At 37.4% G+C, this 25,172-nt stretch overlaps 2 protein-coding genes across 7 annotated transcripts in view; one reads left to right on the top strand and one right to left on the bottom strand.

The window, feature by feature from the left end:
* nid2a (nidogen 2a (osteonidogen)) overlaps window positions 1-3,776 on the bottom strand; it is a 47,467-nt gene extending 43,691 nt beyond the window's left edge. For all 6 annotated transcript variants that reach the window (XM_028011175.1, XM_028011177.1, XM_028011178.1 and 3 more), the window contains exons 1-3: window positions 3,388-3,776; window positions 2,132-2,317; window positions 1,837-1,953 (exon numbers count right to left, since the gene is read on the bottom strand). In XM_028011175.1, coding sequence (XP_027866976.1) covers window positions 1,837-1,953; window positions 2,132-2,317; window positions 3,388-3,597 — 513 coding nt within the window. In that variant the 5' untranslated portion in view covers window positions 3,598-3,776. The remainder of the gene's footprint in view (window positions 1-1,836; window positions 1,954-2,131; window positions 2,318-3,387) is intronic.
* Window positions 3,777-7,672: 3,896 nt separating this feature from the next.
* ptger2a (prostaglandin E receptor 2a (subtype EP2)) lies at window positions 7,673-22,160 on the top strand. The gene is made up of 3 exons (XM_028011378.1): window positions 7,673-7,845; window positions 10,008-10,982; window positions 20,119-22,160. Exons 2-3 carry the CDS (start codon window positions 10,104-10,106, stop codon window positions 20,395-20,397), a joined length of 1,158 nt encoding a protein of 385 aa, XP_027867179.1. The 5' UTR covers window positions 7,673-7,845; window positions 10,008-10,103; the 3' UTR covers window positions 20,398-22,160.
* Window positions 22,161-25,172: the final 3,012 nt, after the last annotated feature.

The raw sequence follows: 25,172 nt of genomic DNA, 5'->3' as shown, positions 1-25,172 counted from the left end.
ACTACAAACTCCAGTAGAGGCATTTTGTACCCCAGATCAGGAGACTTATCCTGATTTAAAACATTGGCATCACTGCAGTCAAACCAAGCTCAAGGTACTGAGCAAAGTCCTAAAGTGCTTGATAATTGTTTCAATATTTGGCTTTGATCAGACAGCAAGATAGAAATAAATCTAAAAGAAAATATACAAGGAAAGCGAAGACAAAGAGGAACCACTGCTGAGAGGGTTGGACGGTCACAGAAAGATTCCTTGGGGGTTTTCCTTGAATCTGCCACTCCCTTCATCCCACCATCCCACAAGCTGCACACCAGGAACTACAAAGCAATGTTTGTTCAATCGATCACCTCAGTCTGCCTGGCTTTACTTAGAGTCTTTCCCAGGGTTCAACCGAAGCAAAGTTTCTGATGCAGTTCAAGAAAAGATTTTCTAATGGGCCTGTAACTGTGACTTGTTTAAAATGAAGGGCCTATATTTTTCACAAACATGTAGTCACTCAGAAAGTATTGAAACTTTATGCTTTTCATTGAATTAGAGTTATTTGTGATGAAAAGGGAGGATGAAAGACTCCCAGCTGTGGATCTCTGCAACTCCTCCAGAGTTACTATAGACATGTTGAATGTTACTGATAAGTGATCGTCTGGACGGAGCTAATTTAAATACCTGCTATGCAATTGATCTGTCAGAGATGGTAAGTGGGTTGTATTATTTATTTTTTTATTTTTTACTGAACCCAAACACTGGATTCTACACTTCTACATGTTAAGGTTTTCAAAGTCAAGCTATTACCTGACCCTTGTAATGTGATACATTAGTAGCAAAGCACTGTGTCCCTTTTTATTTTATATATCATGCTGTATATTTAAGATTTAGCGTCTTATGTTGGTAGTTTAGGTAGGCTAATAGCTAAAACCAATGGTATTGATCTTCAGTGAGTAGGTTTTTGCCCTCCAGCAGGAAGAGGGCAGGATCTTGTGTGTGGACAGCCGTGTCTTGGTGGATTGGCAGTACTCCTTCCTTCATTTACATAATCCCAACAAAATACATTACAGGTTGCTGTTTTAACATAACAACGTGGATTTTCAAGGCATGAGTTGTGAAATACTGTAAATCTGGTCAACTTGCTTTAGCTTATATCTTGTGGAAAGGAATGAAACAGGTGCACAACATGCAGCTAGTTTAGCCCACTTATTGCACCATTCATCATGGGAGCAGCAGCTGGAGCTGGGCACATCTGTCAAACAGCTCCTGCAGGGAAATCCTGGTTGAATTTTTTGTTGACCGTTTTAATCGTACGGACATAAGACACATACTTGGTGCACTTACTATTTGTTGGTTTTAGCATTTGTTGAAGACTTTAGTGATAACTGTTGATTCATTTATTGGTAGTTGCAATGTAAACAAACGTGACTCAAGTTGTAGCCTACAGCTAAACTCTTGACCCAGTTTCAGCAACTTATTTCCTCTCTACATTCCTCTCAAAATCCCCAAACTACATGAAACAATATTTCTAGAAACTTTATGAAGACTAGGTAACAGGAGAGTTGGTCTATGCTTGAGTGGGCAAGGTTAGTGTGGGAACTGGAGGAAGGAGTAATGGGTTGGTAGGGCAGGGGACTCTTTGATGACACTTGAAGATGGCCTCTGACCCTTTAAAAAGGTTAAGAGGCAGATTAGGAGGGGAAAGGTGGGGGTGATGTACCTCCCACCTCAGGATTAGTATGAGCGAAACACGATTTACAGGAATTTGGGACTGTGTGTCTCCAGAACACCAAAGTCTGCTAGTAGGGGGTTGAATTTGGACAAAGATTGTGAGTGTTGTACCTTTGTCTGCCTTACCTTGTTGGTAGCGCCAGTGGCTCGAGCTTGTTCTTCGTACGCAGCGACGTTTTCCCACGTTGCCACCACGGCGTGTGTCGGAGTGAATTTTGCATCTGGGAAGCCCCGGTGAACCTCCTGGAGGTGTAAGATGAATGAACCAACGGATGAAGAGAGGAGAGAATGACAAATGAACAAGGGAAGGACAATGGAATGCACTAATGGAGGATGAACCAAAAGGGGAAGAAGCCAAATCTGAAGCACGGTTTTTACATTTTTGAAGTTTGAAAACCAGACAACTTCAAATCTGACATACCTGAGCAAATCTGTTAAGTACACTGGGTGTTTCAGTAAGGCGGTAGTAAATGTTTCCTCGTCCTCCACTTGTGTCAATGTCGGCCAGGAACGGAGCCACAACGGGGAAGTCTGTAGGCAGACCATCATCAACATACTGCTTTTCCATTGGCAGGTCCTGAGCCGAGACGATGCCATTCGTGGCCACCTAAACCAAGACACAAATCTTTGGTGTTAAAAATGACTCCAAATGAACCCACATCCCCTATAAGCCACTGGAACCCCCGGGAACCACATAATGAACCTCTTCATTACCTCCCTAAACCACTGAAACAGCCCCAAGGATCCCCTGTCTGGACCTGATTATGTTTAGGAAACCAGCAAACCACATTTAAATGACTTTCAGTCTGATATTATCCTTGATGGTAGAGCATGACCAATAATTCCTGTGAAGTGTGATGCAAAGAAGCACAAAATGTGAACAGTTAGAATCAGAACATAAAATGATTACTGCCCACACTGACGAACTTTTACTAGAAACATCCCTGTTTAGTACTCACTTTATTAGGTACATATGTTTAATTACTTAATGTTTCCAATTTAAATGTCAGTTTAAATTGGGAAATGGCAGTACAAAAGCCTTCAAATGACTTGAAGTTCAAACCAATGTTTGTTCACTAATGTTTTCAAACCAACCCTTGCAAAACAGCTAAATTTATGAAGATTAAATTGTTGTAAAAATTGAGAACATTTATAATTTTCCTTCCACTTTGCTAAATAGACCTCATAATAGATGATGGTGGCAACAGCGTGTTGTCATTCATTCATTTTTTTAGATTTTTATTAGCAAATTTAAAAATAAATTACAACACGGTGGATTCTGTAGTTTGGAAATCTGTGTAACCTGTTTCTTACCTTTTTTGTTATTATTATTACGACTAGAAATGATAATTTATTCATACAGAAAAATCTCTTGAAACTTACAAGAGGGACCTGTTAGATACATCAGCAAATGACATAAAAATAATAATAATAGCGTCACCTGCTTCGTTTATGATTGTTGAAGTACATTAATAATATTCTAATGTTAAAAAAATCTATAAACAATTATAGCTAAACAGTAATTTTCTTTTCTTTTGTTTTTTACATCTTTTTACTGCAGGAAGTCTTTCCATGTTAAGGAGAATGACAGACTGGAGCAAATTTGCAAATGCATTAGAACAAATTAAGCTGTTACAAACTAAAAATGGAGGAAAAACTAAATAAAAAGTGACTTACATAGAGCTGGGAAAAAGGGGAGTCAAAAAAGTAAAAGGGTCTCGGTAGGGTCAGCGCTCTGGATGTCTCATCGTCGCCCTCTGGTAGAATTAAATCTCCGTTCAAATCCCCGAAAGGGAACAGATCCGTCCTCCGGATGGCTGTGACCACACACACGGTGCAGCTCCAGCAGCACAGCAGAGCCGCGGTCAGCATCGCTCCTCTGTCCATGGGCAGGCCGAGCAGCTCTGGGAGCACAAACAGCCGGACTCGGAGAGCGGAGCAGCGGAAAGGAGGAGAACCCCGCCGGGACCCAGCCGCTCCTGCCGGAGCGGGAGGGAGGAGCTTAGCCGCGCACTGATTGGTCACAGGCGGGCTGAGTGACACGCTGCGTCCCGGTGCTGGAAGTAACATCTGGCTCGAATTAAGAGAAAAAGACAAATGGAGCATTTTTAATCCGGATGTAACAGTATCCGTTTCTCAGTACTCATGAAGACATATGGTTCCGTAACTATTTTAATACACACACACACACACTCAAAAACTATAAACTTTAAAAAATATTTATATTAAGATATTACTAATAAATTAAAGAAATCACAAACTTTAATTTGTCTTTTTTACTTTTATTTATTCAGTTTAATCAAGTCAGCGACATCAATCTGACTCATTTGTGCCATCTAGTGTCTGCACCAGTGTACTGCAGCCTCACTTTAAATCCTGTCCCAGTCCTTAAACTTTTCCACATTTTGTCACGTTACAATCACAAACTTTACCCTATTTGGCAACACTTTATTTAAAAGGGTGTGAATAAACAGGATATATGAAGGAGTTTTCATGAATGTTCATGAAGACACTTCTTGTGAAGTGTCATTCGGTAAATAATAACTTTTAATGCAGTTACTTTGCATTAAAAGTGTCATTATTTACCAAAAAATGCAACATTTTTAATTGACTTTGAATGTAACTTTTAGTGCAAATTAATTTTAAATCTCAGGTAGAAAAAGAGCAAAAAACTAAACAGCTTTTAAAGTCAGTGTATAATCTTGTACCATGTGAATCTTCTCATTTCTGTAGCAAATGTTGACAAATTTAAACAATATATTGTGAACAAGTGTTAAATTTAGGTCATATTCTCAAGTGTTTCAAGAAGAGAGCGCTGTCTGAAACACAAAGTTGGTGATTACATGGATAAAAAAAGAAAAAGGACTGAAGTTTAATTTAAAAAAAAAACACACAATGTTTCTTTGGAAAAAAATAAAACAACCAAAAAGAAGGTAAATACTAAAAAGTAAATGAGAATCATCATCTAAATGTTACATGTGCTTTATTACGATTTCATGTGATAGATCAACAAAACTTAGTGCAAGATGATTGTGAAGTTTAGAAAAAAAATATGTATGGTTTTCAACAAAAACAAATGTAGAGAATGCTTCTCAGATTTTCAAATAAAATCGCAACAAAATTATGTGTCAACAAAATAAAATGTCAATATGAGACACATCTGAATGTCTTCTATCAGAACAATGAAGTTCAGATTTAACTAATAATCGAAATGTGTAATTTCATAGCGAATTCATGGCGTAATTACTCAAATAAACCTACAGGTGGCGCCAAAGGCAAGCTTAGATTCATTTTCCTTGTGGCTGCGCAGGTTGAGTTAAACATACAGTAACATACAGTTCGCTCAATTAAACTTAAAAAAGTTAACACACTGGACTATACAGAGGTGGCTGAAAACTGAATAATTCTGATATTACATTAATTATCCTAAAAACTACGTGTGTTTACCGAATGCTGGCTGCTCAGGTCTCAATGGAGACATTTGATATTCAATAAAATTCAATCAATAATTCAGAATCAGCAGGGACTGAAATGTGTGCTGTAAAACCAAGGGAGTGGGAAAACCAAGGACCTTAACGTGACACAGCAACCGAGGCAGAGAGAGCTGGGAAATAACGCAACAAGGAAGGGAAAAATAAAAACCGCAGAGAAGGAAAAGTGAAGGTAAAGGAAGTAAAATATGGTCCCATGTTACTGAGGTGAAAGAGGTGAAGGGAAGCGAATATGGAGCAAAGGAAAAAGGAAACAGCAATGTGGATAAACAAGTTGAAAGATCAGGATTTTCCTTTTAGATTTTTGAAATCTGAACCTGAACAATTAGTTATATAGCTCTTACTTTATAACAACTCTAACCAACTTAGAATGCTTTCTAAATATATTCATATGTCTTCACATTTTATTGTGATTTTGATTGAAAAGTGAAATGAAAATGATCCATTTACATTTGTGCAACTTGAAAATCTAAATTTTATACTTTTACAGAACCATTTTTTGCAAGTTTGTGTAAAAGAAAAGCCGCGCCAGAGCATGATGCTGCCACCATAAAGGACAGTGTTTCTCAGATAATGTGCAAAATCTCTTTTTTAATTAAGAAAAGTTGAGAAAACCTTGTATTATCTTCCACTTCTCAATTTTTTCCTTTTTTGTGTTGACCTATCGTATAAAATCCAATCAAAATTCATCATGTTTGAGGTGAAAGAATGAAAAATTGTGGATTATGAATGCTTCTACAAGGCACTAAATATTCTAAATAACTGAAAGTGGGCAAAAAGAGAGCCGAAGAGAGACCAGGGATGATGAGACAAAATTACAGCAGAACCATTAGGGATTCATTAATGGGCCTGAATGAAAGCACTTTTGCAATTTAAAGGCTTTCAGCATACATCACTTCCCATTTCAAGACCAGACAAGCATTTTTTCTACTCTTGATAATAGGTAAAACGATGCGACAACAACATTTCAATGCATTATGGAACACTTAATATGTTTTCACTAACATAAGCAGATGTTCTGCGTCTTTGTGGCTGGCACCATAATGGCTGTCTGTTGCAAAAAAGGAATCCAGCAGAACCAAACCCTGAAAAATAAAAATAATATTAAAAAAAAACAAACTCCGACCATTTTTAGTCACTTGTTGATTAGTTCTTTACTTTGTTGTGGCCGTAGGGGAATGGGACCAAGCCACTGATTGTATCTCCGGGTCATAAGGGACGTATCATAAAGAAGAGAAAGTTAGATGGGAAATGAGACGCTCATATCTAAAATGTTGTAGGAGGAAACCCTTGGGACACTTTTAGGAAGCAAACACACATCTTTCACGCTCCACATTTTGACCCAGGAGAGTAGGCGCATGCACACATGCACATACTGAATGCTGCATGTTCTCAAAATATCGCATAGCAAAGAGGAAGCAGTTTCTGCAGAAGGTTTTTGGAGATATGAGACGTTTCGCTGCGGCATGTACAATCTTAGCTGTTTTTTTAAAAGAATTGCAGCCTCAGGAGCTTAAACGGGTCGCAACGTGCAAAACTCACACCAAGATGACCGACTCTGTTTAAAACAAAACGAGTGTAAAAACTCTGAATTGCTTCAAACTGGGAGATTATGTCACCAGAAGGCAAAAACACCAACAATAATAAGAAACTAATGTTCTCTTTGAGACCTTATGAGCCGTACGTATCAGTATATTCATTTAAAAATGTATTTCTTTAAGTTTTGCAACCACAGGATTACAGTGAGGTGGACAACATTTTCAAAGTTTTATTGAGTTTAATTCACTTCTAGTTTTGGTACAAAGTATTAAACATTACAATAATATATTATTAATTTGTGGTGCCAATTTGCAAAATGTTTTTAGGTAAATGTAACCTTCTCAGAATTGAAAGAAGAGAAACTTTAATTGTTTTGTGCAACAAGTGCTTTCTTTTTTTTATGAAAATGATCACTTGTAGCTGGATAAAATTTAAATAACACGTTTTTGTGAAGATTTCTATTAACATTTTGAGGCATAATTTATGTAGTCAGTAACCTGTAAATGTAGAATGTCTGTAGGAGGAGGAAAAAATCTTAAAAGAAAAGATTTACATTTACTAATCCATCTCTAAACCTCACTTCTTCTCATAAAAGAAGAATAAGATCTGGGGAGTTTGTAAAATAATTATTTGGGTTAGCACATTTACAGATAGTGGTTTTACTGTAACAAACTGTGGAAAAGTTGAACAGGTGAAACGATTGGGAGGGAAAAAAACTTTATTTATTTCTTTATATTTGTTTGTTTTAAATCCAGACTCCCTTTGAAAGCTCCATGTAAACGGATCTGCATACAGAAAGCTGAACATTACCGAGGTACTTCCCAGAATGCAAAGGCGTGGCGGCCAGCTAACCAGCTCAAACTTGCACAGCGGCTGTGGGCGTGGCTGCGACGTGACGTCACCGCCCCGCTCTCTGAGCCCCAGTCAATTCATGCCAGCTTCATCACATCACATCGCGTCGCGCCTCACTCCTACCAGCGGCTCACCTTCAGAGCAGCGCGATCCCAGAGGAACCAAACTACATCTGGATGTTCAGGAGCTGAACTTGGTTTGTTTGAATTAGAGGATGGCAGAAACGCGCTGGAGGGATTCACTTTGACGGCAGGTGAGAACTTTATCATCCAGGTGTTTTTGGTCGCTGGGGGGTCCACGCGGATCTGACAGTAAGGGACACGCGCTGGGGGGTTTTTTTCGCTCCGTGTAAATATTTCCGCGATGTAAATAAAAACGCTAGACAATGCTTTACAACCCGCTTTGGCACAATGTAGAAAAATGAAATCAAAACTCCAGGTTTTAAACAAAATTCTTCTTGTCCAAACATTATTATTATTAAGCCTTATTTTCTTTCTCTATATACATTTTAATCTCGGAGTATGTTCAAAAGCTGTCATTTGTAGATTTGACGCAGCCAACAGCTGTACACATCAGTTGGAGATGCGGTTTGTGGCTAAAAGTTGGAGGCAATTCTTCCTCTTTATATTGATTCAGTGAGATCTGATGCCCCCGTTCTTCAGCAGGAAAAAGAGAAAGCGAGTCAGATATATGGTTGCAGGCCACATAATCATGCAAGTTTCAAAGAACTATGTGCTTGGAAGAAAAGCTCACAAACCTAATTTGGTATTTAAATCCCATTTTTACCTTTACTTTTACTTCCACTTCACTTTATGTGAGTAAATTGTTTTCAGTTCTTTTGTGTCCAGCCCCTATGAAAAATGAGAATTTCCAGCTTCTTGTTTTAGCAAAAAATTAAAATATGCATTTCTGACAAAATTCCCATGAAGTTTGTCGCTATAAAATCTGGAAAGGTTGACTGAGTTTGAATCCCTCCTTGAAGCGACGTAATTTGAGCATGGCAGCAGCTGCAGGAATTTACAGGTCTAATGTTCGAGCAAGAATTGTTTCAGAAACAAGACGCTTGAATATCTGAGCATACGTGCATTTCTCAGGAAATGGGATGACAGTTTACAGTTCAGCTTGTCAGCTGATGGCTGTTAAATCATAAGATGAGGAACTAATCCTGGTTTCACAACTCTACAACTGGAGCAGTACTGAATGTTGTAAAATATGCAACGCATTCCTTCTTTAATTACAGATGTACTAACTTAACGTATGCTCCGTACAATGCAAGTTATTCTACACAAAGTGTTGAAACATCAAATTAGAGCGATGCAGTGAGTCAGTTGTTGACGTCGAGTCCAAACAGTCTGAAACTCAGGAAAAAAAGTAAACATTATTTACATATGAGACTTTTAGGTTCTTTGTTTGATGGCGGTAGATAAGCATATAAAAGCAGGTTTTACAACCCTGGAGCAAAGTTATCTGATGTTCGAGCAGAATCAAAGGATCTGCTTTCCGTAAAACGGTTCTGCAACCTGCAGGAAGTTAAAATGGGTTAAATATATGAAGGTAATTTTGAGAATAATTTTCCCAGCATAATAATAATGAGGTTACAATGATTTTTTCTGTTTTATTCCATATTAGGCTTAAACATATCTCCTCTTTTACATAAACATGGCAGGTTTAATTCAAGAAAAAGTTTTTGTCGATGTTCTAAAAACGTGTTTTATTAATTCAGTCAAAACAAGTGTATCAGTAGTCTTGTAGATTTTGAGACTTTCCACTAATTTCATTTTGTTGGAGTGAGAAAAAAACTTTAGATTGTAAAAATTGTTGACTTCTTTACTAGGAAATGAAATGTAACAGCAGCCGCGCTGATAACGTTATTGGTTTTACTGAATTGAACTCTTTTTAATCAAACTTCAAATAACCTTACAGGAAACATCTTGGTCTGCACAATGTTCTTCCAAGTGGTCAGAATTTCATGAAATCTCATTTAAAATAATCGTGACTAATATTTGACTATTGACTATTTTGACTGGACTATTTTTCCTATGCCAAAAGAAAAAACATGTTGGACATGTCAGGAAAAAAAATGGAGGCCAGATGACTTTTTATACCAATACATTTGTACCATAATTTGGATATTTTGTTGCTTTGATAACTGATGATTTAAGGTCATTCTTAGTTTTTGCTTTTTTAAATAAAATGTATAATTTTGATTTTATGACTACTGTTCTCCATAATTCCTTAAAGTATCTAACTACAAAGAGGAATGAAATGATATACAATGTTTTGGTATGTTAGTACAAGATTTTTAGGAAGAGATGAAATTGCAACAGAATATTAACTACCTGCTGGATTAGCTAATGAATTGTTTAATTGCTGCTGCGCTCAATCTCTAAAACACTTTTCTGTTTGTTTTAACAGGATGGCTCCAGACAACTACTTAAAGATCCATTTTTAAGCTTCTGCTGAAATTTCAGGAACAGTTTTTCATTAAAGGAAAGAAGAAAGGCTTCTGCCATGTCAGAAAACAAATATACCATATGCCACTCCGAAGACGATATAAAGCATAATGAATCCCCAAAGATCAGCGCCATCATGTTTGGCTTAGGAGTCTTTGGGAACGTTGCTGCCTTGGTGATCCTGGAAATCCATCGGCGAAGGGACTCGAGGGCTAATGACAGGCGGCACAGAGGATTGTTCCACATCTTCATCAATTTTCTGGTGTTCACAGACCTGGCTGGAACCTGCCTGACCAGCCCCGTAGTTCAGATTGCCTATGCATGGAACAAGACCTTGGTTGGGATGGCTCCTATGTGTAGCAATACTAGCAGTGCTGCTGACAGCTGCACTATCGGTTCTAGTAGCATCTGCACTAGCAGTGTGTGTAAGTACTTTGGCAGCAGCATGACCTTCTTCAGCCTGGCCACCATATCGCTCCTCTTCATTACAGCACTGGACAAATGCTTTGCAATAGGACACCCCTACCTGTACAACCGGGTTGTCACCAAGAAATGGGCTTACATCACAATCTCTGTTATGTTTCTTGTATGTTTCCTATTCTGTTTGCTTCCCTTTGTGGAATTTGGTACATATGTGCAATACTGCCCTGGCACATGGTGCTTCATTGACATGAACCCCTGTGACATTAAGCACCGGGTCTATGCTAACTTATATGCCACAATTATGCTGGTGTTGGTGCTGTCGACTGTGGCCTGCAACGGTTTCGTGGGGTACCAGCTGTTCCGGATGTACCGCCGTCGCAACAGGCAAGGCTCATTGATGAAGAGCATGAGATCCAGCAGCGAGCGCAAGGTGTTTGTGGCTCATGAGGTGGAGCACCTTATCCCACTGGTCTTCATGACTATCATCTTCATCATCTGCACATTGCCCATGGTGGTAAGATGACACATCTTGATGTTATCACTTAAAACATCAATCCTAGCAGTAAATGTTGATGCGTAGTTTTCTCAAGGTATTATAAAAATGCTTAGTTTTGGGCTCAGAAGATAATTGTGGTGCCAAGATAGGTGATTTGTGTCTTCCACCCAATGATAATCATTAAGCATCACTATGCAATAAACTAGTAAATCATAGTACTTCAACAAAGCTTCTGGCAGCTATGATTAGAAATGTACCAATCAGAAATTGACGGAGTTCTGACCTAGTTTCAGTCTACTACTAATAACTATAGCTATTGGTGACAGAGTGGACTTTTGAAAGTCTTTAGTCTTTATGAGCAATTGATAGAGTTGTTAAGGTCATTTCCTGGAAACTGTAGACCAGAGGTTGGAAACTAAAGAGGCGAAGTCCTGCAGGTTTTAGATGCATCTCTGCTCCAACAACTGATTCATATCATTGGATCACTTTACCTTTGCTCTTCTGTTTCCAAAATGCTGCCAAAATGTACAAATCTAACATTTTCCATACTGGTCACAGATCTGAAGCTCAAGACAGACGAGATGAGTCTTAAACAGAACAACTTAGATGTAATGTGTAATATATTGAGCTTGGAACTTGAAAAGGTCAGTTGCAAAACTGCAAAAAAAATTCACGAGTATAAAATGACGTGACTATTTCTCTACTGAGAGCCTGACATGCATCTGAAGAAACTGCTTTCCTGTTAAATAGCTTCAGACACATTTTGTGCTTCCACTAACTTCATTTTAAACTCCTGATGGATAGAAAAATAGGCTAACCTTGAATATTCTTCCCTCAGGAACACCGTCTACACTGAAGAGTGTTGTCAACGTAACCTAAGGAATCATGTGTGCATTAAAATTAGAATAAATTGGATTTTTAGCTTTCTAAAAACTAATAACTAGCCTTTATGCAACATTTGTAAACTAAGATTGAGCGCAGTCTTAGTTTACGCTCACCTTTTGCTTTTGCTGCAAATTGAGAATGGATTATGTAGCTTATTAATGTTAAGCATAGAGATGCTGACTGACATAAAAAACCAAACCGTAGAATCATTTTGTGAGGTCATAAACTAGGTATTTCTCCCAAATTAATATCAGAACACATTTTGTCATCATATGATAGTGACAAAAATATACCATCAGCGCAGAATGAGAACTATAATTGAAGAAAATGGAAAATATTTATGATAGTGACTACCATTATCTGCTTCATTAGGTGTCAAAGGTTAAGTTAAAATGTCAGAAAAAGTCACAAACTCTCAAATAGACAGAACTATTTTAATTTTCTCATTTTGAGGTAAGCAGAAAACCTTTGACATTTACCACTGTATGTCTTCTCGTATATCTGATCTGATCAATATCAGCTAAAAAGCGAAAGACTAAAAACACTTGCTCTGTGGTTTGGTGTTTTGTCGGTCAAGATCTCAACAGAAGCAGATGCAGTTTATCGCTTCATTCTGGTACAGGTTTAATATCTGCTTTATTGCATTTCTATTTCATATCGGCCAGAAACAATGGAACATTGATGGTGCTGATGCCAAAAGTTAAAATACTAGATTGATACATCTAGCTCCCATAAAATACATTTATGTCATGTGAGATTTCTATATTTAATGCCTAAATAAAACATCTAAATACATCACACATTTTAAAGATGAAAACCATCAATAACCCATTTGAAATAGGAATAAACAAGAAACACAAAGCAAACTTTGTTCTAAAGGAAAACCGTCTTTGCTACCAGCAGGCGGCAGATACAGCAGCTGATTATAATTGAAGTTTAGGGGAGTCAGGATGTGATCAGTAATATCATCAGGAAGCTGTTTGGATGGGAACTGTAATGAGACGATAAGGGTATCTGGCTTTGAAATTGGAATCATAAACGTCACTAATATCACATCTGTGATGTGTCTGATAACAACCTAGAAGGGCTTAGCTAAATAACACTGGGTCAACAACCTAAAAGAAACCAGGTTTGTTTAGTTTGACTAGCTGACAGAAATGTGATGATGGAGCTTTAATTTACCTGGTGTCATTTTCTCAGTAAAGGATTAGCTGTTTACTGCTATGTGGCGGCAGTAAGAAGTTTGCATGCTTTCATCATGGGCCTGGATGTCATTTTTTGGGCGTTTAATTATAAATATGACATTTTCTATTTTTTGGTGGCATTAGGAGACATTTTTGGTGGTTTTTAAATATAAGGATATCAGAAAATAATAATAAATCATCTGAATTAAGCATACAGACTCTTCAATGTTTGGTTAAGCATGTTTTAGAGGTTTTACAAATTGTGGCTCAATATTTGATCACTTTTATTGGTAAAATTGATAAGAGTCCATTTATTTTGGCATTTTAAGCCAAGTCAAACATGTTTTCTAAATAATGAGGTCAGGCTTATTTGTGAAACTTAATGTCAGAGTGCCTTGTTGGAACAACCAATTCTGTCCATGCCAACCCAATTTCAATTTCTTAATTTAATTAATCTAGATTTTTTCAACATGAAGTTGAAGAAAATTTAAGCTTAGTTCAGAAAGTTGAGCAAAACCAGTGTGATTTTTGGATTCAGCACATCAAAATGACCCTAAAACAGCTAAAAAACCCCAGACAATCTTTTGCTGTTGACCAGTGTTATCATTCACCTCCAATCAAACAGCTGGTTCTCTGAAAGCTCTAGTTGTACAACATTCATGGTGATAATGAGTGTATGTAAACATCTGAGCTGTCCTCTACACCAACAGCCAGTTTGATTAAACAGATATAATGAATATCTGAAACAAGCTTATGATTAGCAGATGCCAGAGCTGACTCTGCGCTTTCCCTAGACTACCTCTAATGGTTTTGGCACAGATAGAGGGGATTCTGGGTGCTGCAATCAATGAGTACCCATAAATGACTCATCACCCAGCCATTACGCTGTCTCAGTGTGACTCCTGAGTAATCTGTATGGAACCACATTGGTTTTTAAGTGACACTTCTGACATGACATGCAAAATCGATAAGGTTTTCCATGCAGCGTTAGATGCTATGCACTTAAGTGTGGACAACTGTAATGGACCAAAGTGCCATCTTGTGCATTGTTGTCTCAGCTGTTGCTGGAAACCATCGTCTCTGCAGCAAAAGCTAAATTCTGCTTCGAGCTTGGTTTTTTAAATAGTGTTGTTAATATTCCACAGACAGACCACAGTAAGGCTGAACCAACTGTTCAAGCTGTGTTCTTGAAGACTCGTGTAACAAACACAGTTAAAGTAATTTATTTGATCAAGCAAATATTTTACTAACTTAACACTTTGGTATGCGACACTGAAGCATTGTGACAGTTTTAATGTACTTAAAAAATTGTCTTTACTATAGAGTAAGTGGAAAAGTCTTCAAACTGATTCATTGTATAACCTCAAACTACAATGTATTTTATTTACTTATTATATCACCACAAAGTGGCACATAAATACAAAGTGGAAGGAAAATGATGTCTTCTTTTTTCCAAATATAGTTTTATAAATAATCCAAAAGTGAGGCATTTATGTAATGACGACAAGTGAAAGCCATTAGAAGTCCTGTTTAAAGTTTATCACAAGTAATAGAAAACATGCTCAAGAATAGAATAGATTATTGATCCCCAATGGGAAATTGTGTATTTGCTGACAAGCTACTCAAACCAAGGTGTAAATATTAGTAAATACAGATATAAATCTATAAATGAGTCCAGAGAAATCTTAGATTAAAGAGTTTGGTATTATATAATCTGATGCATACAGGTAGGAATGAAGACGTCTTGGATGAATCTGTTTAACAAGCATTACATAGATGATACAAATATTAGTGCTGCTATTTAAATTGCCTTCCAGCTCACAAGGGTAACACCCATGTAGGCAAATAGCACACTGGGATCGGCTTTCGTCGCCTTCTCATCAGGAGGCAAAATAAAACATAATCTGGGTAACAGAGGAGAAACAAGGACAGCCAGGTAAAGGCAGCAGGGCAGAGTCTAGGATACTAAATTATATCTGATTCTCTGCAGTTCAGGATGAACATGAGTAAGGATTTGTTGCAAAGATAAATATCTAGACAGCTGGGCATTTTGGCAGCTGCAGCTCCAGATGCTTTCCAGTCTGCAGAGGTCATGACCTGCAAAGACTGGTCCAAAGAAAGAAAGAAACAAGAAACAGGACCACAGGGGGACAAGGCTTGGCTAGATTAGCTTGAGGAGATAATCTGGCCAATGATAGCTGATCCGATTGCAGAGCGGGTTCAGATAAACTCCCATAAGATTTCAATAGAAATACAGTATGTTGCAACAGAGAGTGAGTCTCCGTTGGTCTGATTAACCTCTGACCTTTCTAGCAAGATCCAAACACAGACTCAAGCTTGACAGACGGCTAGCTCAGAAAAAAGTAAACCTTAATAAAATAAAACCGATTTCAGCTGAGAGATTATATAAATTTTCTGAAGCTATAGATAACCTGAGTTTGAGTTTAATAATAAGAAACTCAGGTCACAAGTGGGCCCAGAAGAAAGAGGATAAATAAACAAAAAGCTTCAAGTGACGAGGTTCAGTAAAGCGAAATAGACTGGACTTTGGCAAGGCCTTCGGCAAACAGCAGACATTCCCATCGCCCCGTGTTTCACTATTTACACACTGATGATTACAAGTTTATACACAGGAGAGCCTTCACGTCTGGCTTATTTCCTGTCTATTATCACGTCTCGTCATGTAATGGTAGTTTCAAGTCATCCGTATAAATCTGATCATATGTTCAAAACCGTTCCAGTAACATGTTTACATTGGTTTCCAAACAGCAGGATGTAGGAAACCTTCACCAATATTGAGTTCTAGAAGACTAGTTCAAAACAGTCCAATGCTTTGCTCTTAGCCATTTTGGGGTATTTTTAGCTGTGCTTTGGGTCATCGGGTCCTGTTGGAAGACCCATAGCCTGCAGTGATAGTCTTGGGATCTCATCATGCCTTGCACAGATTCAAGACACCCCGTGCCAGATGACGTAAAGCAGCCTCAGGATATAACCAGGCCTCCTCCATGTTTCACAGCAGGGACAGCGTTCTTTTCTTGATATGCTTCGTTTTTGCATCCATCCATTACTTTTGTCCAGGCCTGGTTGGTTAGTTACGTTTTTTAATGATTCTGTTGGACCATAATTCAGAAGCAATATCTGGTTAATTTTAAGTATTTTTTAATTTATTTTCAACTTATTTTCAGTTTCAAGTTATTTCAATGACCATTGTAGGCTTTTTGTTTATTAACAGATGGTTACCAACAACTTAGTCCACATGTGTATGCCATATATTTTAGATTTTATTAGGTAAACTCATACTTGCTTAACTACCTACTTTCTAGAACTACATATTGTATTGAATGTAAATATTCATTGGATTTATTCAAATGTCAATGTGAGTAATATTTGAATTTGCAAAGAACTGCTTCGATGTTTGAATTGATAGATTATTGTATTTCGAGGACTATGCATCTAAACTCTGTCCTTACCAAACAGATTTGGTCAGCTGGATGGACTTTCACTGTCCTTGATTCCCAAATATGAAACTTCAGCTCAAAGAAATTTTGTTTTGGGTTAATTGAACCTGTTTTCATGATGCAATCCTAATATTGTGTAGCCCAAATAAGTTTTTGGTGAAAGGTTGACAAAATGTGAACAGGTTCAAGGAGGAGACTTATTGAAAAATTGTTGTAGATATCTGGTTTTAACACACATTCTGAATACAAGTTCTGCATTTTTCAAGCTTTAAAGTTGACAGACTTCAGTCATGATAAGTGTTTAATAGCTGCCCAAGGGCGCACATTTAAACCTACTACAGCAGATGAATAATTTACTAAGAGCCTTATATAAATACTCATGGGGGCTTAAGAAAGTGACACCACAGTCTACACACTGACTAGACTCCAGGATTATATTACATTTTTCTTCCAATATGAAGCTGCAGCATGATGATGGGTGTAAATGTGAAGAGCCTGCAGTCATATTTTATTGCATTAATGATTAAAAATGCCGAATAGCAGCGTTCCAGACAGAAAAAGAAAGAGACTCGCTCATGGAGAGGTGGAGAATGCATTAGTATTGCTTTATCAGGACCAGTCCTTCAGTTAGAGCTCAAACTGAAGATGGTGTTCTGTGATCAGCCTCTTCCCATTAAAGTCTTTATTACGCTTCCTGTTGCTGCTCAAAGAGGAAAATAGTCTCGCAGTGTGAAGCAGATTGCATGGCTCAGCCTGGATAAAAACAAACAAAAAAACTGTTTTTGTTTCTCACACATGTTTTGGACTGACAGTAATCAGAGAAATGATACCATGTGGCAATAAAACTGGTCCGAACTCAGACAAAACAAAAGCATATGGACATTCTTGTTTTTATAACAGTTTCTGAAATTTACGCAGTATTACAGCGGCTTGTAAACTCTCAAGGTAGTGGAACCCTTTTTTTACGTTCCACATTAACAGCTGCTGATGTGCCGCTGTGCAAGACTTAATATGCATGTTAAGCTGAGGAAAATGCAGCAGTTCAACAGCAGCAAATAGCCAAGCTATTAGCTGCATTTTTGTGCATCATTACTCCACAAAATAGATTAAAAAATGCAGTGGAAAGCCAAAGATAAAAGCAGAAGGACAGAGAAAATGACAGTAAACAGAGGAAAAGGAGAAAATGATAAATGGAGAGAATATACTCACTCCACAAAAGCTGCTTTTATAACTCTATATTGTTCCTTTCTGACACCCCTGAGAGGGACGGTAGTGGCATTTTCTAAACCTGTGAACTAGTCACAGCTTCCATGGATTGTATAAAAAGCCGGTTCCCAACCTTGGGGCCATTGCTCCAGGGAATTTACCGCTTCTCATTTGGGCTGTCAAAGCTGCTGGTTTATTCCACCCAACAGGGGGAAAAAACAGAGAGACATGCTGCTCAATCTTCACACCAGGAACACCAATCAAATGGTTTCCTGTAAAAAGGCGTCTTACTTTAAAAAGGTCAAATACGTCCTACTATTCTCAATCATGGAGAACAGGAATGCAAAAGGAAAACCAACATTTTGGAGTTAGTGAGGGGAAAAAAATCCGTTTAATTTTAGTTTTGAAGGAAAACATTAAAATGCAATGAAATACATAAATGGTAGAATTACAATCTGTGGATGTTGCAACATTTACTGTTTGACTTTTATCAGCATTTACTTTAAGCACATGCCAGCTCAATCAGTCGGCTAGAAGTTGAGATTGAAGATTAATAGATTAGATGTCTTTGTTTTAAAAGCATAAACTTGACTTGTTTTGATAATTTAAGAGGAAACCAAATGTATTCTTATAAACCTCTGCAGCACGAGTCAAACTGGAGGCCTGGGGGCAAAATGTGACCCGCTGTAGCTTTTTATGTGGCCCTCTAGACTCCAAATTATATCCATAAGTTGTAGTTTTTCACAAATCTGCAAAATTCACACAAAATCAACAGATCCCCACATTTTTTTTCTGATTTTTGCTGCAAATTTTTCTCACAATTGGCCAAAAACATTGGGTATAACTAAGTAACTGCTGCCTCAGCCTTTCTTGATGTGAAGTTATAGTCTGTGATCGATACATCGAGTAATAAAAAGTCCCATTTAGCGTCATAGATTTGCACAAATATTGTAAAAAAATTACAAAATTTAATCTAATCATCTTCTAAATTTAAGAAACAAAAATCTTTCACCAAGCACTTCTCCACTAATCCTCTGAAAGTGAAGTTTGTTGTCTGCTAAACCAAAGATAATGTGAAAAATAGCAGTAGAGAAAAGCTAGCAATCTTTGTTTTATAGCATCTAATTATTTCATTAAACGTGTATCTTGTGTGTAAACCGAGTTGGTGGACATCAGCAGAGGAATGTCAATTTGCTTCTGGCTCAGCATTAAACATCCGGCTCTTATAAAGCCACAAAACACACAAATGAGAGCTATCTGTTAGTCATTGGCTGGAAATGAACTTTAATATCTTGAACTGAGAACATACTGTGTGCTCTGTAAACATCCTGTCGCCACCTTACTGTCTGCTTTACTGAGATAAAATCAGAAGGCTTTTGTTAATGTCATTGCAACAACGTATGACAAAGATGTTCTTTATGTGGTTATTTTGTTGACAAGAAAGCTGAGAAGAGAATCTAATCCCTTTATTATCCTGCACATTTGCAGAAAATATTTCCTATAATATAAAAAAACAAAACAAAACAGGTGGCTGCAGTAGTAAAAACACTTTTCTGCTTGGAAAGGCAAAAGCAGTTTTGATTCCTTAAATTATTAATGGGACATGTTGATCATCACGTTTTCAAACCACCAACAGAATAGTGGAACTAAAACAACCAGTGATTGCCAAAGTAGTCTTTATTTGTTGCGCAATAAAAACCAGATTTCAGAAAATTAGCATGATTCCCTGCATTAAATTATTTTACAAACAATGAATACAAATTAAATTTTGGGGGGATTTTATTTGTAAATAATAAACAAAGAATTGAAAACCATTCGCTTTACATTTTGTCACATTATGTCCGTCTAAAATACAGCTCTGGAAAAAATATAGAGCCCACTGCACTGAACCCCACTGAAAACCTCCTGGTTTTTCCACCAAATCTTGATTCCTAAACTCTTCCTGAGTTAAAACATTAGTATTGTTGTTTTTAAATGAATATGAACTTGTTTTATTTGCATTATTTGAGGTCTGAAAGCACTGCAGGCTTTTAGTTATTTTTCTAAAAACAAATGTTTGAGACATTTTGTCAGTAGTTCATAGAATAAAAGAACAATGTTCATTTTTACTCAAACATACACCTATAAAAATTTAAATCAGAGACACTGATCATTTTAAGTGAGCTCTTAGTTTTTCTATAACTGTACATTAAATTTGTGGTTGTTTAACAAAATGTGAAAAAGAGAGAACTGTCACGTAGTGAACTGTGGTTGTCAGTCACAATGAAGCATTTGGTCAGTACTACGAACAGAAACAAGGAATATCCAGTTTCTCAGTACAAAGAGGTTTCCATAAAAATAGTATTTGGAAACAGCATGGGGGAAATGAGTCGTTACGGTCATAAAGCTGATTTAACACAAACTTCTCCATTAATCTCACAGATCCGAATGTTCTACAACTCTATCAGAACCGAGGAGAACCATGAAAATGACCTGCTGGCCCTCCGGTTCCTCTCCATCAACTCCATCATCGACCCGTGGGTCTTCATCCTGCTCTCCCCCAGCGTGTTGCACTTCTTCTGTTTGTCGGTCTGCAAGACCCGGCTGGGGAAAATCAGAGGCTCTGTGAGCGAGTCGACGCTGGCAAAAGGCAACTATCACGTGGAATTGTCTCGGCCGAACATGTGGACCAGTTGTCCTCCCATGGAGGAAAACATTTGATCACAGCAGTGCTGTTTGTGACTCCATGTTTCTATTTATTGCAAGTGTGCAATCCTGCCTGCCTGCAGGGCACACACAAGCTGGAGAAGTTTGACGGACTGCAATCATTTTCCTGGGTGTTTCCATTTCATTATGACCGTAATAACAGCTCCACTGGGCAATTAAAGACCACTCCCACTCACTTTGTGGTTTTCTGCGTATTACCGTTGAATCCACAAAGACTTTTCTGACACTGTCATGTAAGGTTGCTTCTACTATTTACTCTCAGTGAATTAATTTACCAGTAAAAGCCAATTTGCTCAGCAGATAATCAGATGGCGCAGCTTTGTCTTTGATGGGTCGAACTAAACTGAAGACACTGAAGTGAACTAAATACAAAGATAAATATCACAGCAGACGTTCTCAGATTACAACCACAAGTTTTAGTGTCTGTGACAGACAAACTGAAAGTACAGCTTTATTTCTTCCTCGTCCCTGCCGAGGCCACAACACGTGCTGCCACCACAATGTGCCACTTTGTGGAGGTTCAATGTTGTTTTTCAGAGCATCTTCTTCCACACATTTGCAGCAAACGTTGGCACTAAAATGCGCCATCTTCCTTTATCTTCACCTACTGGTTTTTTTTTTTTGGTCAACCACATAAAATCCTAAGAAAATACCCTTTTATCTGAGGATGTAGTGCGACATTAGATCAATGATAGCAGAGAAAAACTGACAAATTGGTTTTCACATGCCAGTTGGAAAGGTCAAAGGCCAGAAAAGCTCAGAGATTTTTTGGGGTCCAAACTTTCACTCAGGGAATGAGTGAACATTTCTAAAACTTACTCTCTTGCAGTTATGTCTTTTTTACTCACATGTTTATTATGTAGCATAAATATATTTAACAAAACTGTTTTTTGTGAGTTTCCATTATGGTTTGACTTGAAAAAAAAATCCTCTGTTTGAAACAGTGTTGGAGTCGCTGTGGCTCAGGCGATAGCAGGCATGTGGAAGGCGTACTTTCCTCATCCTGAAGTGTCTTGGAGCAAGTTTCTCCAAATAGGCCGCCATCTTGCCTGGCAGCTCCACTGGTATTTTTGTGTGTGAGTGAATGAGAAACGCTGTAAAATGCCTTGTTGAACTGCAGTTAGTCAATTCTGTCCTAATATATTTGTGTAACTGTGTTGCGACTTGTTAAATTGCTGTAAATAACTTCAGCATTGATGCTGGAAGAAAAATCATTTCTTTTTTGGTGAGGGGTTGTGTGGAGCGTCTCATCTGCAGCATACATCGATTGTACCTCAACCTACCTCACTTTTATTTAAATAAACATCCTGACAAATGACAAAATACGCCGTCTAATTTAAAGACATCACCTATCAGTCGGTTACTTATATGTTGTGTCACTGTAAAACGGGTTTACTGATTTACTGATAATTGAAACAACAGCTTATTTGTTCCCCACAAAGCTCAAAATTATAACACAATCTTTATGTACTCTGTTTAGCCTTCCTGTTATCTACTGCTCTCTCTCCCTGTCTTGCAAAATGATCACATTTTATTCATCATTTTGAGTTTTTCACCGATTTTTATCAAGCTAAAAATCTGCCAACTCTTTCCACCTGTTAACTTCTTGGTGCATCACTGACTTTCATCATTTTCATCCACATCTTGCTTTAATTTAGGATAAATACAAAAGTGTCATTCAAACTGCTTTAGGAATTTAAAGGAACATCTTGAAATGTTTTTAAAGTCCTCTTCAAAAGGAAATAAAGACCTTTAAACCCCCCAAACTTTTAAATCCTCAAACTGACTGTAAAATTCATCTACCAAGTGGAGAAAAATCCTAAAAATGTCAGTTTTCTTTCAAAACCATGACATTTTTTTTTCCTGGCATTGACTGCAAATGTCAGGCTGTAAAGACATAGTGGAGCTTATTATATACCCATCAATAATATTCATAATTACATAAGATTAATCCAGCCATCCATCCATTTTCTGTTCACCCTTGTCCCTAATGGGGTCGGGAGGGTTGCTGGTGCCCATCTCCAGCTACGTTCCGGGCGAGAGGCGGGGTACACCCTGGACAGGCATAAGATTAATGTCAGATTAAAGTGAATTCTCGTTACGATTTCTTTGTGTTTTTATGTGGTAAAATATTTATTGTTGCAGAGTCTGACAGTTAACTACTAAAAGACTTTTACTAATAATCACTGTGTCTCTTCTTCCAAAGTTTAAATAGGAGCCCGTGGTTTGGCAAAAAAAAATCCTCAACAACACATTTTTTGCGGCCGTTTCTGCCATAAATCTGTCATCAACATGAGCTGGAGTTTCTGATGTTTCCTACAGCAGAACAATTTAAATTTTAACAGCTTTAATTACATGACAGACAGTTCTTAGCAATGTGTGAAAGTAGATTCTGTGAGCATCAGGTAAATTGGCTTACTGCTGAAAAGTGAGCTTATTGTATCTGTTACTCTATTTTTTAAATGTTCAGTGTTTGCCATCATAACCTACTGCTTCCTGTCAGCAATATGGATGGTTTTTGCTACAAAGGTCAGTGATTTTGTGAGTGTGTGTGTGTTTATTTAAGCTTGCAAATATCCATTTAACATGTGTGTGTGTGTGTGTGTGTGTGTGGACGTATGTGAGCAATTGTAATGTGAATGAACAGTGTCAAACCATAATGCTGCCTATCTGGTTGTCTGTACTCTCCAAGTACTGTAAGATGAAAAATTAATGCACTGAGCACACAAGCATGTTCGGATGAGTTTTATGGCTTGTGTAAATAAACATCTCATCTAGAAAATATTCTGTCTAACCTGCTTGGTAACCCGCAATGCACAAGAGGACACACACACATTTATCCATGTTTTCTGGCTTCTGTAATGTATCCTCAACAACTCTAGTTCCTTAACTTCCACCTAATAATGTTCAGACTTACAATTAACCCTTGATTAACATCCCAATAAACACTGAATTAGTGGAAAGTCCCCCCAAAAATGTAGAAAAACAAGATTTAACGGAGTTTCAAGATGAGTTCCAGATGTAAAGGGAACGCTGAATTGTGTTTCAGTTTCCACTCTTTAACTTTGAAAAATGTTTCCTGATTGTGTTTGAATTCTTGTTTAGGACAATTCCTTCTTTTAATAAAAATTAAACAACCATTTGCCAGTTTTTGCTTTGTGAAGGAAAGCTTGTGGAAGTAATTTTTTACAGCGCATAAGTGAAAAAGAAACATCTGAAAAGTGTGGGGTCGAATTAAGCACCTTTACTCAAACACAAATAGAAAACAACACTACAAACTTCCTTTAAAAAATACCCTAAATTGTTTGTTTGTATTTTATTTTGAAAGGGGAGGAAGCATGGATTCTATTAGCATGTTTTCAGTGAAACTTTTATCCACATTATGGATTTTACATCTTTTCCTTTTCTCTATATTCAGCTTTTCCTACATTTTCTCATCTTTTGCCATAGTTCAGTTTAACAAGGTTTTCTCCAGGGTTTCAGACAATAAATGTCACCAATAAGCCAGTCTCTTAAATCCCGTTGTTTAAAGACCTTCAGTCGTTTATTTCTTTATTTATTGCAACCGCCAGTCTGGCTGTCATAAGCAGAAAGTCTCTTGGCATCAGAAACTGTAGATGGGTTTTTGTGTTACTATTCCCAAAGAAAAGAAAAACCGTACAAGTAAACAAAGCAACAAAAGAGTAGTAGAGATGTTCCTACTTTAATAATTTGAATGAACCTTAAGGGCACTAGTGAAAGCTGAGTCTTTATAACCTGTCCATTGTTTGAGGTTATGCAACAGAGACTCTGTGAGAATTGAATGACTCACCTTACTGCCATTATAAAACAACAATAGGTAGCCTGCATAATGGAATATTATAAATTACAGACATCCTCACAATCACTTAAGTAAACTGGTAATCATTCTAGTTTAATAGGATTATAATAGGATTCTAAATTTACATTTAAAGGGGCAGTATCATGTATTTTCAAACACATAGTGTCATTTTATTATTGCATAATCAGTAATTGCATAATTGTTATAAAAATGTTAGTTATATATTTCAAACTCGACTTCGTAATTTAACACCTTGAAATTGGGCCTCTGTCTCTTTAAGAAACTCTGCATTCAGGACGTCATCACAACATGGCTCCTTTATTAACCCTTTAACAACATTTTTATCAACGTTTCACTGAGAAGTAGCTCCTATTATGAATTAAGCAGACGCACAGTTCTACCAGGCGTTTGCTAATTGCTGCTGGCTAGTCTGAAGGAGCTTAGGGGGATTTAGGGATGCTCTGTGAGGCAGAGGCCCGCAAGCTTAGAAACTGCGGCAAAATATTACATCACTTCAGCTGAATTAGAGAGCATGTCTGTTGAATTCTGCTTTTATAGCAGATAGAGTATCAATGAAAGGACCTCAGGAAACAAATCTCTCTTTCTTTTAAGGCCTTAGCATTGTGGTTTCTGTTTCCTTTGTTCGGTGAATCATGACCTACATTCAGTTTCCAGTAACAGTAGCACAAAGACATCTTCACACCTACATATAGTCATGCAATACATGAGTATACTTATTCTCTGTGAGCTGGACCGCAGACATATACTGTATTTACTAAAGTATTCTCCACATTTTTCAACTACAAGCTTCTGAGAATTTTATTGGGATTTCTTCTTCATAAATTAACACAAAGTAGCAGAAAATTATAAAGTGAAAGGAAAATGATTCATGGTATTCAAAACTTTAAATATGCAATAATCATTAGGAATATGTGAAACATTTCCCTTC

The sequence above is a fragment of the Xiphophorus couchianus genome, chromosome 24, assembly GCF_001444195.1.
Source record: "Xiphophorus couchianus chromosome 24, X_couchianus-1.0, whole genome shotgun sequence".
NCBI lineage: Eukaryota > Metazoa > Chordata > Actinopteri > Cyprinodontiformes > Poeciliidae > Xiphophorus > Xiphophorus couchianus.
This window is presented reverse-complemented; position numbering and strand designations above follow the sequence as displayed.

What these genes read in the sequence shown, in the direction of transcription:
- ptger2a (XM_028011378.1), top strand. Translation starts at nt 10,104, where the DNA reads ATGTCAGAAAACAAATATACCATATGCCACTCCGAAGACGATATAAAG. An exon ending in TCTGCACATTGCCCATGGTG is followed by an intron (nt 10,983 to 20,118) that starts GTAAGATGACAC and finishes TTAATCTCACAG; the next exon opens with ATCCGAATGTTCTACAACTC.